General features: G+C 37.1%; 1 protein-coding gene across 1 annotated transcript in view; it reads left to right on the top strand.

The window, feature by feature from the left end:
* LOC139724075 (ras-related protein Rab-35-like) overlaps positions 1-11100 on the top strand; it is a 35532-nt gene extending 24432 nt beyond the window's left edge. The window contains exons 2-6 of the mRNA XM_071635279.1: positions 60-110; positions 1985-2108; positions 4304-4428; positions 6178-6302; positions 9376-11100. Coding sequence (XP_071491380.1) covers positions 60-110; positions 1985-2108; positions 4304-4428; positions 6178-6302; positions 9376-9513 — 563 coding nt within the window. The 3' untranslated portion in view covers positions 9514-11100. The remainder of the gene's footprint in view (positions 1-59; positions 111-1984; positions 2109-4303; positions 4429-6177; positions 6303-9375) is intronic.
* The last annotated feature ends 4215 nt before the right edge of the window (positions 11101-15315 follow it).

Below are 15315 nucleotides of genomic sequence, written 5' to 3'. Positions count from 1 at the left end.
TTGTGTTATTCACTTCCTGTTTATGTTTCATTTTCCCTTTGTCTCATTTCTTTGTACAGGTGTAGGAAAGAGTAGCCTTCTATTGAGGTTCGCAGACAACACTTTCTCAGGTAAGACTCTAGCAGACTTTGCAGCAGCATCAGTACATTGTTACAGCATGCAGTAAAATACTTGGTGATATGCATAGTGTATGTATTAATTTACAACTCTGTAAAAGCATGCTTATGAGACAGGAGAAGTGGACACATTATACAGATGATGACTAGTATCGGAGGGAACGTACTGAATGATTTATGGTAAGGGTTTGAAATGCTATTGAGGAACTTACAACCTCATCAAAGAACATTCCAAACCCTGATGTTGAAACATTTGTCATGATGTGAATTGATGTGGCAAATTAACTATTATAGTCTTCTTCTTAAATATCGAAGCCTTATTTTGGAGAAATTTTATTGATGTGAAGTTAATGCCATTGGTAAACTACAATTTTAAACTTTGCCAAAGTTTTAATATCTTGAAACATTCACTGTGACTCTGAAACTTAATGAATTCAGCTAGTATCAAGTACAATAGAAAATCTAAAGCTGGCGTTTGTTTAGCGTGCTCTATCTGACAATGGATGCACAGTTTAATAGTCTCATGCAATTTCCTACTATAATATAACTGAGTTGTGAATCTGCATAATTTCATGAGCCTACCAGGAAGTGAAATTTCATCAGAGTCAGTGATGGACATTAGGAAGCATTATGAGGTGTATAAAATGCTTGTAGGTAAAGGTGGTGTTCTATGCACCAGATCCATGGTGGTATACAACAAGCGTATTTACCAGATGTTCAGCATATGGCCACATTTTAGTGATGGTCAATACTAAATCTGTATGTTCTGTTGTCATTATTAATTCATTTGTTGTTGTTTTTCATTTAAACTTGATATTGAGGACTCTTAGTGAAGGAAGTTAAAAAACACTGTAATTTGTGATTTTCCCAAACAAAATAAACATTTCAGGTACGTGTAGCCTAAAATTTAATTTTTTGCCAATGTCTTTCTGAATACATTGAAAATGCTGGTAAAGAAAAGAAAGAAAAGAAAATGACTTTATGAGGAAAGAATCAGTCCGTTGCTGTATAATAATTCGCCCTGACTAATTTCTGTGCCATGTTCCGTGTCCTGTTCCGTGTCCTGATTATGATTGCTTTGTGAAAAATGCCATTCGAAATCACTGTATGGCTAGATTTTAGTTGTAAGCTGCAAAACCTGTAACATCCTGAGGTAATATTGCTGCAAAAAAAAAAAAAAAAAGTCTTGTCATTAAGTGGACAACTCTTTCGCTGTGTTTCCTATATTGCAGAAAGATTAGACAAATCTTGTCAAATTGATTACATCTGCACAGAATGAGGAAAGAAATGAAAAAAAAAATGCCAGTTTGAAAGAGAAGCGGGTATTTTAGTCTTCAAAATGACTTGCCAATTAAGAATAAGCTATAAATTTAAAATGAGAAGACTTTTGACACTTCTACAACTGAATCAAACAATGTATGAAAGCAAAAGGCTTAAATAAAAGAATCTATTGTTCTACCCTATGAAGCACTGACAATGAATAATGTAGAAATCATTTCAAAATGATGTAACACCAAACCACATGGGACTTAAAAAGTCAATAACACTAATGGTACATGTAAGAATCCTTCATGATTAAAGTGTGCAATGATATTTACAGTAAGGTAATATATGTATGTTGCTGTAAATCTATATGGTGTGTGTGCTTGTGTGTAGGTACTTGTACGTTACAAGTGGGTATAGAAATGAGCATGATTTATGCAATGGTATAGTGCAATGTATGTATGAAGGAGATGTCTGGAGATCCTATGTGTATACCTTGGTTTCTGTTTCATTTTCTCATACAGAAATTGCTGGTTACTTTGACATATTCCTTGTTTCTTTGCTATGTTTTTACACCCCCCTTCTTTCTGCATTCTTCCTTGTAGGATCTTACATTACCACAATTGGTGTAGATTTCAAAATCAGGACTATTGATGTCAAAGGTGAAAAGGTCAAGCTCCAGATCTGGGATACAGCAGGCCAGGAGAGGTTTAGAACAATCACATCAACGTAAGTGTAGAGTTTCTTACTTTCATCATGTCAGACGAGAGTGAATGGGAGATTGTAGATTCCAATGCTGGGAAATTTTAGGATTCACATAGAGGGAAAACCATATCATTTTGATCAATAGTTTGCTGAGTTTTAGTTGTCTTTTTTTTTGAAGGCATGAAGTGATGGGTTTTTTTTTGTGTGTGTCTCAAATTTTATAATAGAATTTAGATACTCGGGGACCCAAAGAAGTTCAAATTGATGTTGATATAAGTTGCTGTGATGATGATTTATTTTGTAAAGAGGTGATGCAGACTCAGTCTTGCAACCACACAAATGTTTAAACAAATTTTATGCTTGCCAGTGAAATCAGTATCAATATAGACTTTTGAATTGCAGGTGAATTACTGGTAGGCAGACTTAGCGTGTATTTATCTGTTGTCTTTGTATAGCATCTGGCACACTTGATTTGTGACTTCAATATCCATGCCGTAATATCTATTTTCATATAAATGTTGTAAAAGGCCAGATTTGTGATTTATTCAACTTGTGTATTTTCTGTTATGACCCAGTAATGAACAGTTGAAACTACTTAATACATTTCCAAACTTGGAATCCAGTAAACATCCATTATTTGCTGCTATGTCAGGAAAACATTTGCAAGCATTTTGTGTTTAGAACAACATTTAATATTCATATATATGATGTGAGATTGGGCTGTTAAAGGCTCCATACCAAAGCAAGTCATTGTAAGACAGAATTGACTTTAGGTGCGTTCGAGCGCTCTACAGTGAACCAAAGCGTACCATACCGAACTGTGCCAGATTTGAAGCGTTCGAGTGCTCGGTCAAGAAAGCGAACCTCACGAGTTATTTTTAGAAAAGGTCATGCATTATTGTTGCAAGAATGTCATCCACCTGGCGCTTGAACTACTAACAGCTGTCCCGAACAAAGAGAATGATGTCTTTGCATTACGATGTATGCGCATAATGCGCGCATGCTTTACAGCGAACTTTGGGTACGCTTTTGGTGCGCTTTTGGAGCACATCGGGAAGTGGTCCACTTTTGACTCGATACAGTACGGTACGGTATGGTACACTTTAGGAGGGTTCGAGCGCTCCTCTGGCACGGGTACAGTACGGTACAGTTCGCGTTAGGAGAGCACTCGAACGCACCCCAAGACATAATATGGAGAGGCCACACACTGTGTAAGACTTGGTGCCTACGTGTATGCAATGCGACTGACCATATTACAAGATATTCAAATTTTTTGCATCAAACCTTTATAACAAGTTTGTTCCTGATAACCAGAAAGTCTGTTCGGTTCCTGCGTAACAAAGCAACAACTAATGCAGGCAAACCTGATTCCATGTGTTGAAATTCACTAATGTTGTAATGGTGGATTCGATAGCTTGTCTTGTAGTCCTTCGAGGAAATCTATTCATGAATAACAATGATGGAATACGGCAGTAAATCAGCATATACTTGTTGGATGCAAGAAATCATTTTGTGTCCAGTTTGAGAACCTGTGAGGCCATGTGCCTCACTCCAAGTGATGGTAGGAAAAGAAATCTCACACTAATAGACAGGAGCCATGGAGTCTAAAGTGTTCCATGGCATGCTAGTGGATCTTGCTGAATGCTACACTTGTAGGCTAACTCAGGGAGTTCTGAGACATACACGCTGTATGGAGAGATAAAGTTGGACATTGGTGCTCCCATACAATGTAGTTCCACCAATTAATGGTGATTTGTATCATCATACACCGTACTTGGTAATACAACATTCGGGTGTATAATTGTACGTACTGTAGATTATGCAGTACAGCTGTACATGTATTCTGTTTATTATATAATTTTGTCTTGAACAAAGGTATGGATGGAAGTCAAGGAAATTGATAAGATGGTAAACTAGAAGGAACTTGTATGTCAGATATTGATATTTCATTTTTTTTTTAAAATTAAAAATCCATGATGGTTATTCATCTTGTCTGTCTGTTGTAAAATCAGTTTAGGGAAGTTTTCAACTAAATTCATTGTCACTATTTCTCTTCTCTCAGTCTGAAACTTTCCACAATATCTTCATTACACTAAATTTCTCCTGTGCTTGATATGTCTCTTGTCTGCAGGGTTCTTGTGATAAAATCCAGTTTGTACAAATGCAGTGCATAATCCCACAATACAGTGATTGTGTTTTGTTTTTATGCTCCTGTCCAGGTATTACAGAGGGACGCACGGTGTCATAGTGGTGTATGACGTCACAAGCGCAGAATCATTTGTAAATGTCAAGAGATGGCTGCATGAAATTGAACAGAACTGTGAGGTGGTCAGTAGGATATTAGGTGAGTAGTCTAGAGAGCTTTCCAGGTTTCTATCCTCGTACGTAATGGTCCCATATGCAACATCTGACAATAACTTTCTCATGTGGTATACCAGTTTGGTTATGTTCGTCATACTTTGTCGAATTTTAGCTGCCTTTTGTCTGTGCCCCCCCCCCTCCCCCCCCCCCCCCCCCCCCCCAAAAAAAAAAAAAAATAAATTACTTCATCTGTGACATGCATGCTGTTCAGCTATCAAAGGACTATTGAAACAATATGCTCTCCTTGACAAAAAAAGGAAGATAGCACAAACATTGATGCATTTCCCTGGGAAGTACAATTGTCAGATATGATACACCATTGCAAAATCTTAGCTTTTCTTGTGTTCTCATGAAAATGAAAGTATTGCAAAAGTGGACATTTTTCCAGTGTTGAAATTATTGCACTTTTCTCTCAACTGGAAACTAGTGCGAAAATAAAAACATGTATTTTGCTGTCTCCTCGTGGACAAAATAACATCAGGGAAGCAAGTTGCTTAGATATATGTAAAACAACAACAAAAAGCACACACACACACATACATACTTATACAAACACAAGTAAGCTCTCTTGTGAAAGAGAAAGACAGTGAGAGAAAACAAACAGAGTGAAAGAAAAGAAGGACTAGGATTCATTCACGACGATGATGAAGTATTAAGTTAATATGCAAATGAATGTTGCCTTCTCTGAATGTTTACTGTGTGGTCCACCATCTTCAGGTATATTGTATCCTGAATCCTAGTACATAGGTCCTTTTGAGACACAGTTGGAATTAATTACCATGCACACATGCATGAATGACATCCAGTAGCCGGAATGATATCAATACTTCATTTTGATAGTGTTCTTACCCAACCAGTGCTAGATGGGATGGTCAACAATCAGCCACCACACACTAAGAGTCACATGCCATGCTCTACCAGTAATATTTCACTTTTACTTTCTATCATGAAATGTGATACTTGGTATAATAGTAATTGTCTTTTTGGTGGCAGTGTGTACTGCGAAACATCTCATACAGCTTTCTCGTGCATTCATTATGATGATTTTACCTGAAAGACTATGTCCTCAATGACTTGTTGAGCCTGCTTGCTTTGAATAAAATGTTCAGGAAATTCTAATTAAAGATGTGTTCATTGCATATTATCAACTTCTATGAGTATACAAAATGTGCAGTATGGCTCTTGGCACAGTTCACACAAAGAAGAATTGGTTCTCAGCCAGCTTGTACTTTAACATGTTTGAGCCAAATGCCCTTGTACAACGTTTAAAACGGCACCCCATTATATAATGTCGAGATGTGTTTCATATGATTGTATTTGACAAGTAGTTGAAAAGAGATCCCTAAATCCCTATAGTTCAATGAAACAATTTTGTGTCAGACACACACACACCACAAACCTTTTTCTCATGATAATTTTCCCCAAATATTCACATTTGTTTCCTCAGATCTTGGAGAGTATCATTGTTCAGCAAGGTTGTGAACACATGTATCTAGGATGCATTTTGTTCCCCTTTTGCTAGTACATGCATGCATCTATGCAATACCTCATCATCTAGTGGTAGTCCTACAGGTGCAACTTAACACTTTTTTTTTTTCATCAGCTGCTGTGATCATCCCCAATCCTCATTCTAGTGGTATCTGCTAGGAACAGATTAAACTCCACCTGTATGAAACGGCATTGTTTGTCTCTGTAAAGACTCACCATGATTGCCCTTCGCTTCTTTGTGCAGTGGGAAACAAGAACGACTCACCGGAGAGGAAGGTGGTGGAGACAGATGATGCACAAAAGTTTGCAGAACAAATGGGTATTCAACTCTACGAGACAAGCGCGAAAGAAAATATAAATGTAGAAGAGGTAAGTATCCTACTGCATTGTACTCTGTGTCTTTTACCCTTGGGAGTATTTACATTCACAATTTCAAACAGTTATGTAGTATAGGTATGGGATTAGTATTACTTTGAATGGTTGATGCACTGCTTTTGTTGTGAAGACAAAGGGGAAATGTAAAGGTGATTTTTTTTTTTTTTATTCATGGTAGGCATTTGAACATATATTTATACACTTATAATACCAGAGGGCGTAACATTATCAAGGCATGCTCTAGAGCCTGCTAGCAGGTATGTGTGCTAAGGAAGGAATTGACTTTGAAAGAAATGAAGGTAGTGGATGGAACTGCTATAGGAAGGCAGGATGCCATGTCTGTAGATACTGTATACACCATATATTTCGCGAGCCTAAATTTTCGCAAATCGGAACTTCCCGACGATTTCGCGAGTGGTTAAATTCGTGATCGTGGAGTCCTGTACTGAATGGAGAAATGTATTCGCGTACGTCACATTCATAGCAAAGATAGTAGAGTTAACAAGATAGGAAGGCGCGTGATAAAAATGGAAACAAAACAAAATGGCTACCCTACATGACGATACAAAAGAGAGCTAAGTACAAACTCAGTACGCCTAGACACATCATTCATTTCCAAAGGTAGTCGTATTTCTATTATCTTAAAAAGATTTAGAAATTATAGTCTGAGCTTTTTTTCGATTTAGGGGATTATTTTGAAGAACGAGATTTTAAAGTAATAAGGATTATTTCACAGAGGTAAAAATTTGGCAACAACACGATCTAAAAACAATCATAGACACTTGATAAACAACAACTTCAAAGACAGCGCATCTCAAGTGATGTGCGTAATACGCTTGAGGACCGCACGCTGTCCATTTGTTTTGTACAGGATTAGCACGCACTTTCCTGTCTTTTCGGTTAAGCGTCTTTGATTCATAGCTTGATTAGAGTCAATATTTTCGCATGTCTTTAATTTTGTGAATAGCACCTGACTCGCGAAATTCGCGATAATAAAAACCTCGCGAAATATTCGGCGTATACAGTATATCAGGGCCCATATTGATCTAAAGCAAGTGAAGAATCTGTTCATCGTCAACTGAGTAGCATAATTCTCAGGGACATGCTTTAATTGTTTAGATTGACTGCTGTATACTCAGTGACTTCATGCTCCATTTTTCCTTAAATTTCAAATAAAACTTGTTTGAGCTTTAGCGTGCATCACTTGCTTTAACTTTGGGGGGAGAAAAATGAAAAACAAAGAAGGAAAAGCTTGAGTTTCAAATTTTGGGAGGGGAAAATTATGTAGTATCAAATGAATTTCATTCAAAGAAAGTGTTGATTCAAAATATTATATATACCATTTGTGTGCTGTACAATTTAGCTTGCTACAAACATATATAAACATGTTGAATGGTTATTAGTGCTCTCTTTCTTTGTCATGTGGTGGGATGTATTCTTTGTGAAGCAATCAATTTATACAAGGTAGTTTGCCATTTTCTTACTGTGGGTTTCACTGTCCATGTATGATAGTCCAAGTAGGCCATATTGCAGAGTGTGGGATGCTTGAGGGTTTGTTTACATGTTTGTATAAATTCACTGACATCAGTTTCTTTTGCAGACATCAGGTCGCTTTTGTTCCTGTCATATTATTCCTCATCTTCACTCAGAGAAGGATAAGAATACTGTAAAAAGAAAGGGAAAAGGGGAAAATTGTTTCTTTACACACTGGGTGCATAATAGAAGAAGTATGTTTTCAGTTTCATGTACATAAGCCTGCTTATGTGCAGTGCCATTAGTTTACAAACACAATTTCCGTTGTATATATCAGGCTCATTAGATGTGTATAATCTTAAAGCAGAATTTCCAATAAGCAAGTGATAGTATATCCTGAAGTGCTCTTACCTTTTTATGTTGTTTGGTTATTGGTATTTACAACTGAAAAGAACCAAGGCATAGCAAGTTACCACTTACTGAATTCCATAGCATTGTGCCACAGTGGGGTCTGTGAATAGTCTCCTGGTTTATTATACTGTATAAGGGAGGGTTCACAAATCATTATCCCTTTTATAGTTTCAAGTAGATTGCCGGAACATTTATGGCTTTTACTGGAGCAAGTATATAGAGAAGATAGCATTAGTGATATTGAAGTATTCAAAGGATGATCATTTGTCATCCAGGTGTAGTGTTCTGCGTAGTTTTGCTTTCAGCCAGGGTGATTTATTCAGTATTAACAAGTCTCAATGACACAGGACTATATAATGATGAAGGTATAGAGAGTTTGAAATAACTGGTGAGCTATTTTTGGTTGTTTTTGTTTTTATTAACTTTTGTTCTTGTTGGGTGGATATCCTACTTTTGCAGCACTTTCAGTTTCATCAGTGCTGTGCACAAAATAAGAAGACGAAAGGATTTGTTTGTAGTCGAATACATGTCTGGGATTATATCAATTTGCCTGTGTTTGTCCCATACACTGCAATATGGTCTATTTGTTGTGATCTGCGGAGGGATATTTTAATTATTCATGGTGACACGCAAAGATGTATCCTCAACTGTTGATAACAGTGTGTTATGTGTTCTTCATCTTCCAGCTACTGCTGAAATTGCAATGTTAATCCATGTGGCAATGACCATTTCATTTTATTTTGATAGCTTCTGGATCTTGTAAAATCACTTTCATCCAAAATGCTTGTTATGGATCTGTTAATTTGCATGCTCATGTTTATTCAAGAAACTGATCATTATTAATCTCAATATCATACAAACATATGGTATTAAATATCTTGGCCTCTTTAACCAAAGGTTTCAACTTGAAAAAACATTAAATTTTCCTAACACATTTGCATCGTATGATTTGAGTTTATCATGTTTTTTAACTTCAAGCAACAACAGAAACATTTATAGGCAGTGAATGAAGTCAAGGAGATCAAGTTTGCCAATAAGGGTTTCCCTGTTGCCAGTAATGCCTTGTAGAAATGTTTGAAAACTTTAATTGAAATTATGACATTTATCCTGGATTTGTTCCCTCCTCTCCACCTCTCCACCCCCTATTTTTTCTCCCCCGTTCCTCTTTCTCACCATACTCCAGATGTTTAATGGGATCACTGCACTAGTCCTAAAGCAAAAACTCGAAAATCAAGCAAAGCTGAACGCACCCAACGATAACGGCAAGATCAATCTAGAAAAGAAAGGAAAGGGAAAGAAGGGAAAATGCTGCAGTAAATGATTGTCTCTCCGACTAGTTCATCTTCCCTGTCATCCAGATTACGTTTTTTCTCTCTCCTTTTTTTTTTAATGCTTGAATGCAATCGAGTTGTCCCTTCATGCCCATGAGATGCTCCACGTCAAGAGAACTAAAAATGGCCGCATGTAAAGACTTCGCTAGTAATCAGAATGACCGGTTTTTGTTTTTGTTGCAATCACAAACAATTCATGGAGAAAAACCGCGAACGTGGAAGTCTGTCACCTGCAGAGGGCAGCATTCATGATGTGACTGCTGATTGTATAGTGCTGGAGCTAGCCGCAAGGATGGGAGCAAAAGAAGGAAGAACACAGCAGGGAAGGCTGTCCCGCCCAAAGTGTGTAGACAGCGTTCTAGTATCTTGGGAGTGAGTGACATGCTCGGCAGTGGTCAGCTACTGACAAGGAAGTAATAATGGCATCTGGGCGTTGAAATAAACAGATTGGATTTGTCCAGTGTTTGGAACTGGTGCTTATCAACAATGTGATGAGAAACAGTTGTGCTCTGTCACCTAATAGCTGCCATTGGAAAAGGCAGATTGTAGTCACTGATGACACAAAAAGCGTGGTCTTTGTTTGTTTTTCTGTTATGATCTTGCAGCCATGGATATCTTAGCTTCCGTGTTGAGATTTAGTAACTTTGTTTCGATCGCAGCTTGGTTAATGTGCGGGGACTGTAGAAGGGTACCTATCTTTGTAATGTGGGAAATACTCTCCATGGCACATGTACACACACTAACCGTTTGTAACCAATAACTTTTTGCCATGCTTCATGTAGCTGATCTTCATTCATGCCATAGACAGTTTTAACTACCATCTACATAGTAACAGATATATCAGTTTTACATGAAATGAGTCACTTTTGCAGTAACATTTCCATCAACTCTGTCAATGTAAATCATTTCAGTTTAACTTGATGCAAAAGAAAACGAAAAAAAAAAGAAGCTTCTATTAACACTTTGTTATCCCATGCATTCAAGTGATGTTCCAATTTTCTTTGCATTTGAAGTGAATGAGATATACATGTAGTACAGTAATTTTGAAATGTTAGGAGCGGTGTTGCTCTGGCTGAATATTTAGATCTTGATGAAAGGAACTTCTGTTTCTTTTATCGCTACAAAGGGAATCCAACAGCCTCTATTGCATGGACATTTCACATTTTGAATATAGTGGCTTGGTTTTCAATGCCTTTGAAGACATGAAATGATTGCTAGTGATTTTATGAAGATCTGGTTCAAAACTTGAATGCATGTGAGAAAATGGTACAATACACATTTGTGGATAAAGCATGCTGCAAGGTGCATACCTGCTTATCAAAGTTTTCACCACATAGCAGCAAAGTACAGATCAGATATAAGTATTGTGAGAGCCTCATGTGTACCGTAGAAGACATAGATAGACCAAAAATAATCTTTCTGCTCTGCGTCCCAATCTTCCCTGCTGCACCAACGTTGCCGCACCAGATGTTCAACGCTGTCACGGCAGACGTTCTGGAGCAGAAACGAGCGAATGTGGCCCGCATTAACTCGCAGCACAACAGCGAGGGTTTCAAGATTAAGAAAGAAGGTGGAGGCAAGCAAAAAAAATCCTGCTGTAAATGATCTAACCTTTTATGTTTTCATCCAATCCACTGTGAGATGACAGTGATAGTTGAGTAAAGTAACAAGGTGAAGAGAAGATTATGTTCCATTGTTCTTTTGTTCTGTTCCATTGTTGAAGAGGTTTTCTTTATTTTTCTTCCTGTCTCACTTAGGTCTCTCAGTCCATCTCTCTCTATCTACAGTAAACATTGATATTTTCGCACGATTAATAAGCGGCTCAAAAACATATTTGCGGGTTCTTGAATTCACGCTGCACAATTGTCAACCTATTCAAAATGTGCAGACAAAATTGTCGAAAGATATTTTTGCGTGCTTTAGAGTTCATGTTAGCCAAATGTAATACCACAAAATTAATATACCGTGAAAATTTCTGCGTTTACAATATTTCTTGACCAGTATCTTTCTCTCTCTGTTTCAGCACTTCCTGTGTTAAGTCTTTGATGTGGATCTGATGTTGATAATGTCACATGAAATTTCCATTGAGCTTATTCTCTGACAAATTGGCTATCATCTTGTCACACTTGGGAGCTCAGGTACATTGTTTATCAATCGAATCCATTTTACATGTTTTGCCCTTGCAATCATTGCGTTCATGACTGGCAGTGCCAATATAGTAGTGCTCTCTAATCTTCTTCTTTGACCAAAACAAAGAACATCAGCTGTGTTAATCTAAGAGGAAGAACAAGTTTTATGGTCATTTGGAATCAGATTTTATATATGTTTGATAACTTACATTACATCTTGGGACTTTTCTTTGTTGTTGTTGTCACTGGCATATCACAATGCAGTGGATTCACAGTTCTTTGCACTTATATTGTTCTGGTGTCCATGAAAAGTGAGCATGCGTCTCTCTATTACAATCACATGCGCAATAACCAGGGAGCGACAAAGTAGGCCTACTGACCCAGGGTTATGGTTTCATAACTTCTTTCTTGAGGCTACAAATGAAGGGGGGGGGGGGGTGGGGGCTACAATTGTAGGATGAAGTCACTACCATTTTCACCTTTAACAGTATATATGGTAATTACTATTCTGTCTGCAAAACCCCTTTGCCTTGCAATTATTGAAAGAGATTCAGAAAAGTAACCCATAGTGAGAGTAAGAGGGAGTGAATGCAAGACCACAAAGTTAGTGCCATGCTACCTAGGAGATGACTTGTGTTTGAAATTGACCAGTCGGACCTGAGGTGAAGGATTGAAACTGAACTCTATGAAAGCTCTTGATTGTGGTAAACCCTCTTTTGTCATCACAGAGTGCACATGGTTGGAATTTCTGTGGCATTATCAACATCAATGACCTCAGTAAAAGTGTACAGTATATCTTGTAATATAGATATATTTCCGAGAAACACACAGTGGGAATTCATGTCAACTATAATTGCACTTCATGCATTGAAGTGTCATGTCAGTTTCTGTGTGTGTGTGTGTATGGTTGTTGTTTTGTATGTTCATATCTATTTGTGTATGCTTTTTAGGTATGCATATATACTACTCAAAAAAAGTTAAGGACCACTTTTTAAAACGTACACATTTGTACACATTTGTACCACTTCACAATGGGCCCACTTTTCAGGATATGCAATAATGCGAGAGACATCATGCAACAACTGAAACCACCCATGTGTGAAATTGTTACAGGGTGTTTGAGGAGATTCAAGACAGCCATATTCGGGTATTTCTAGAAATACAACACCCGGTTTGAAAATTGTATACACACATTAAAAAGTGGTCCTTAACTTTTTTTGAGTAGTGTATATATGCATTGTGTCTCAAATGTTAGGTTGAATGGCTAGCTTTATACGCAGATTATATAATAATATATAGATGTACCATATGTACGCCATGCTGCATCAAATTTAATGAAATGACAAAGCCAGCGAATATCGTGATTTCAAGAAAGTCTGTGTCATGTTTATGTTGGTGGAAATAAAACAAAAGGCGTCACTGTAAATGATACAAGTGTGTAATCTCGACGAATCTTTTTATAACAGAAAGATTGTTGATGACATTGGTGTTTAATTTGCTAATGCCCTTCTTGTAGTACTGTGATGGAAAGTTTGTCTTATTTGCTGTTTTCTGCTATTAAACAAATATTTTGCAGTAGGAGTAAACATGCAATGTAGCATTGCTATTCATTTGGTAAGCTCCATAGCAGTAGAGAGGTTTGACCCACATGTTCTTCTTGCATCAGACAGATAGTGGGGCTTAGAAACCAAGCCTTTGCTATTAAAGGTGTCCAGCAATTCTTAATAGTTGGCTGGCTTTGTATAATTGGTTACGTGTTTCGCTAGTGTCAGAGTTCACAGACTCCCCTCGACAGATGTTTCATCCATTGTCTTACAAATTGGTCCATTTGAGGAATGTCCAAATGCACTCTTCATATACAGAGCAATTTTAGGCCAACTGCCTCTTCAAAATGATGACGTGATTCATAAGGAAGGATAAAATTAATACAAAATATCAGATCAAAAAGTTTTTTGAGAAGTGCTTTTCATCATTATGTGATACCAGATAGCAAATATCAAGCTGGTAATATTTGACTGGGGACTGCAATGTAATTTGAGAGAATTAAAAGCAAAATCCTCCTACAAATGCTCAAATCATTGGATTAGTTGCCAGTGAACAATACTACATTCTGTTCTGTAAGTTTTTGGACCAACAAGATATCATTCCTCTGCATGCTCATTTAGCCACAGCTCCCCCTGTTCCCTTTATATTATGCAGTCTTGAATTTCAAGTCTTGTCCAGGTCAGAGAAATACAACAAATAGCTCTAGTTGCATTACATCTACAATGGCTAGCAAGTGTGTAATTTTTTGTAGGCTTTGCCTGACTTATTCAAGACTTCAAGATGTATAAAGGATGACCTGGCGTGTGGGGCAAGTGTTGCCAAGCAGTGGCAAACCACAGGGTTGTATAAATTGTTCTTTGCTGTTTTTATGCAATTCTTCACTTACCAGCCACTGCTTATTATGCCATCAATGTGATTTGTGGCATGTTTGTAATCACATAGAATGTACTATCAATGTTATGTCAGATTCCAATGTGATTACATTGACTTAGTGTTAGATATCATTCAGAATTGAATCACTTGCTGTGCTTGTCTGATTGAAGGCTTTGTGACACAGAAAACTAATCCAGGAATATTTTTCATAATCTTATATCATCACACAACATTGTGGATGTGATGGACTTCTTGAGGTGATGCAAACACTACACATCATATTTTTTATCACAGGAAGTGTCCTTAAATGCTATTTGACAGTGAAGATAGAGAGGGATGTTGCAGAAGTATCTTTATATTAGTCTAATGATGACTGAATCCGGCAGATAAAAACCTTTCCCTTATACCATTAACCTGGAAAATGTTTTTAGCTGATCTTCTGCTCCCCCCCATGCCATCAAACCCTTCGTCTATCATGCTTGTTTGTAGTGCTCTCCAATGACATTGTAAGTACTAATTGCGGCTCATATGTGTATATGTTTGTTTTAACTTGGGTATTTATTTCATGGCCATTTTGTGTTGGCCTCGCGAGTAATTGGTTCCTATGCTTGACCCTTGTAGAGAGTACATAGTCATCATGCACCATCTGCATTTTTTTCTCTTTTTGTATGCACATTTAAATGGTACATGTGTCATGGAATACTGTCATGTATCCTGTGGTTGTATTCAACATACATTGTGAACTTTCAGCAGTGATTTTGAGTCAAAGGTATTAAATTATTGTTTGATATTTCTCTGAACAGAGAATCATTTACATCAAGTTTTAGGTGAAAATACAGGAAGGGATTAGCAATTAAGGTGGCATGATTATCGTGATAGCAAAAGAAATATGCAAATCAATAAAAACTAGAGATAACACAACCATTTAGGACAAGGTCTTTTTTTCTGTGAGGTTTTAAAATGTGCAAAAAGTGTTCCACTACAATAAAGAACTTGCAATGCCTTTTTCCTGAATTTTAGCACATTTTTCTGGGAGCCGAGAGCAAGAGCCCACTTCAAAGAATTCAAAATTACACCAAAATGCTTCAGATTTCCCAGTTGCTTTTTGTTGTTCGTACAGGAGACATCAAATATAAATTGTGTCAAGGCTACTGTTTTAAACATTACTTTTGCTCAAATCACTGAATGATTTAAATACATATTATATGTAGAATATAATTTCTTGAAATTCGCTGTCCCACATAT

Source organism: Diadema antillarum, unplaced genomic scaffold (genome assembly GCF_040938485.1).
Source record: "Diadema antillarum isolate AM-2024a unplaced genomic scaffold, OU_Dant_1.0 scf00000206, whole genome shotgun sequence".
NCBI classification, from domain to species: domain Eukaryota; kingdom Metazoa; phylum Echinodermata; class Echinoidea; order Diadematoida; family Diadematidae; genus Diadema; species Diadema antillarum.
Note: the sequence above shows the minus strand (reverse complement) of the source record. Positions and strands in the feature narration are given on the sequence as shown.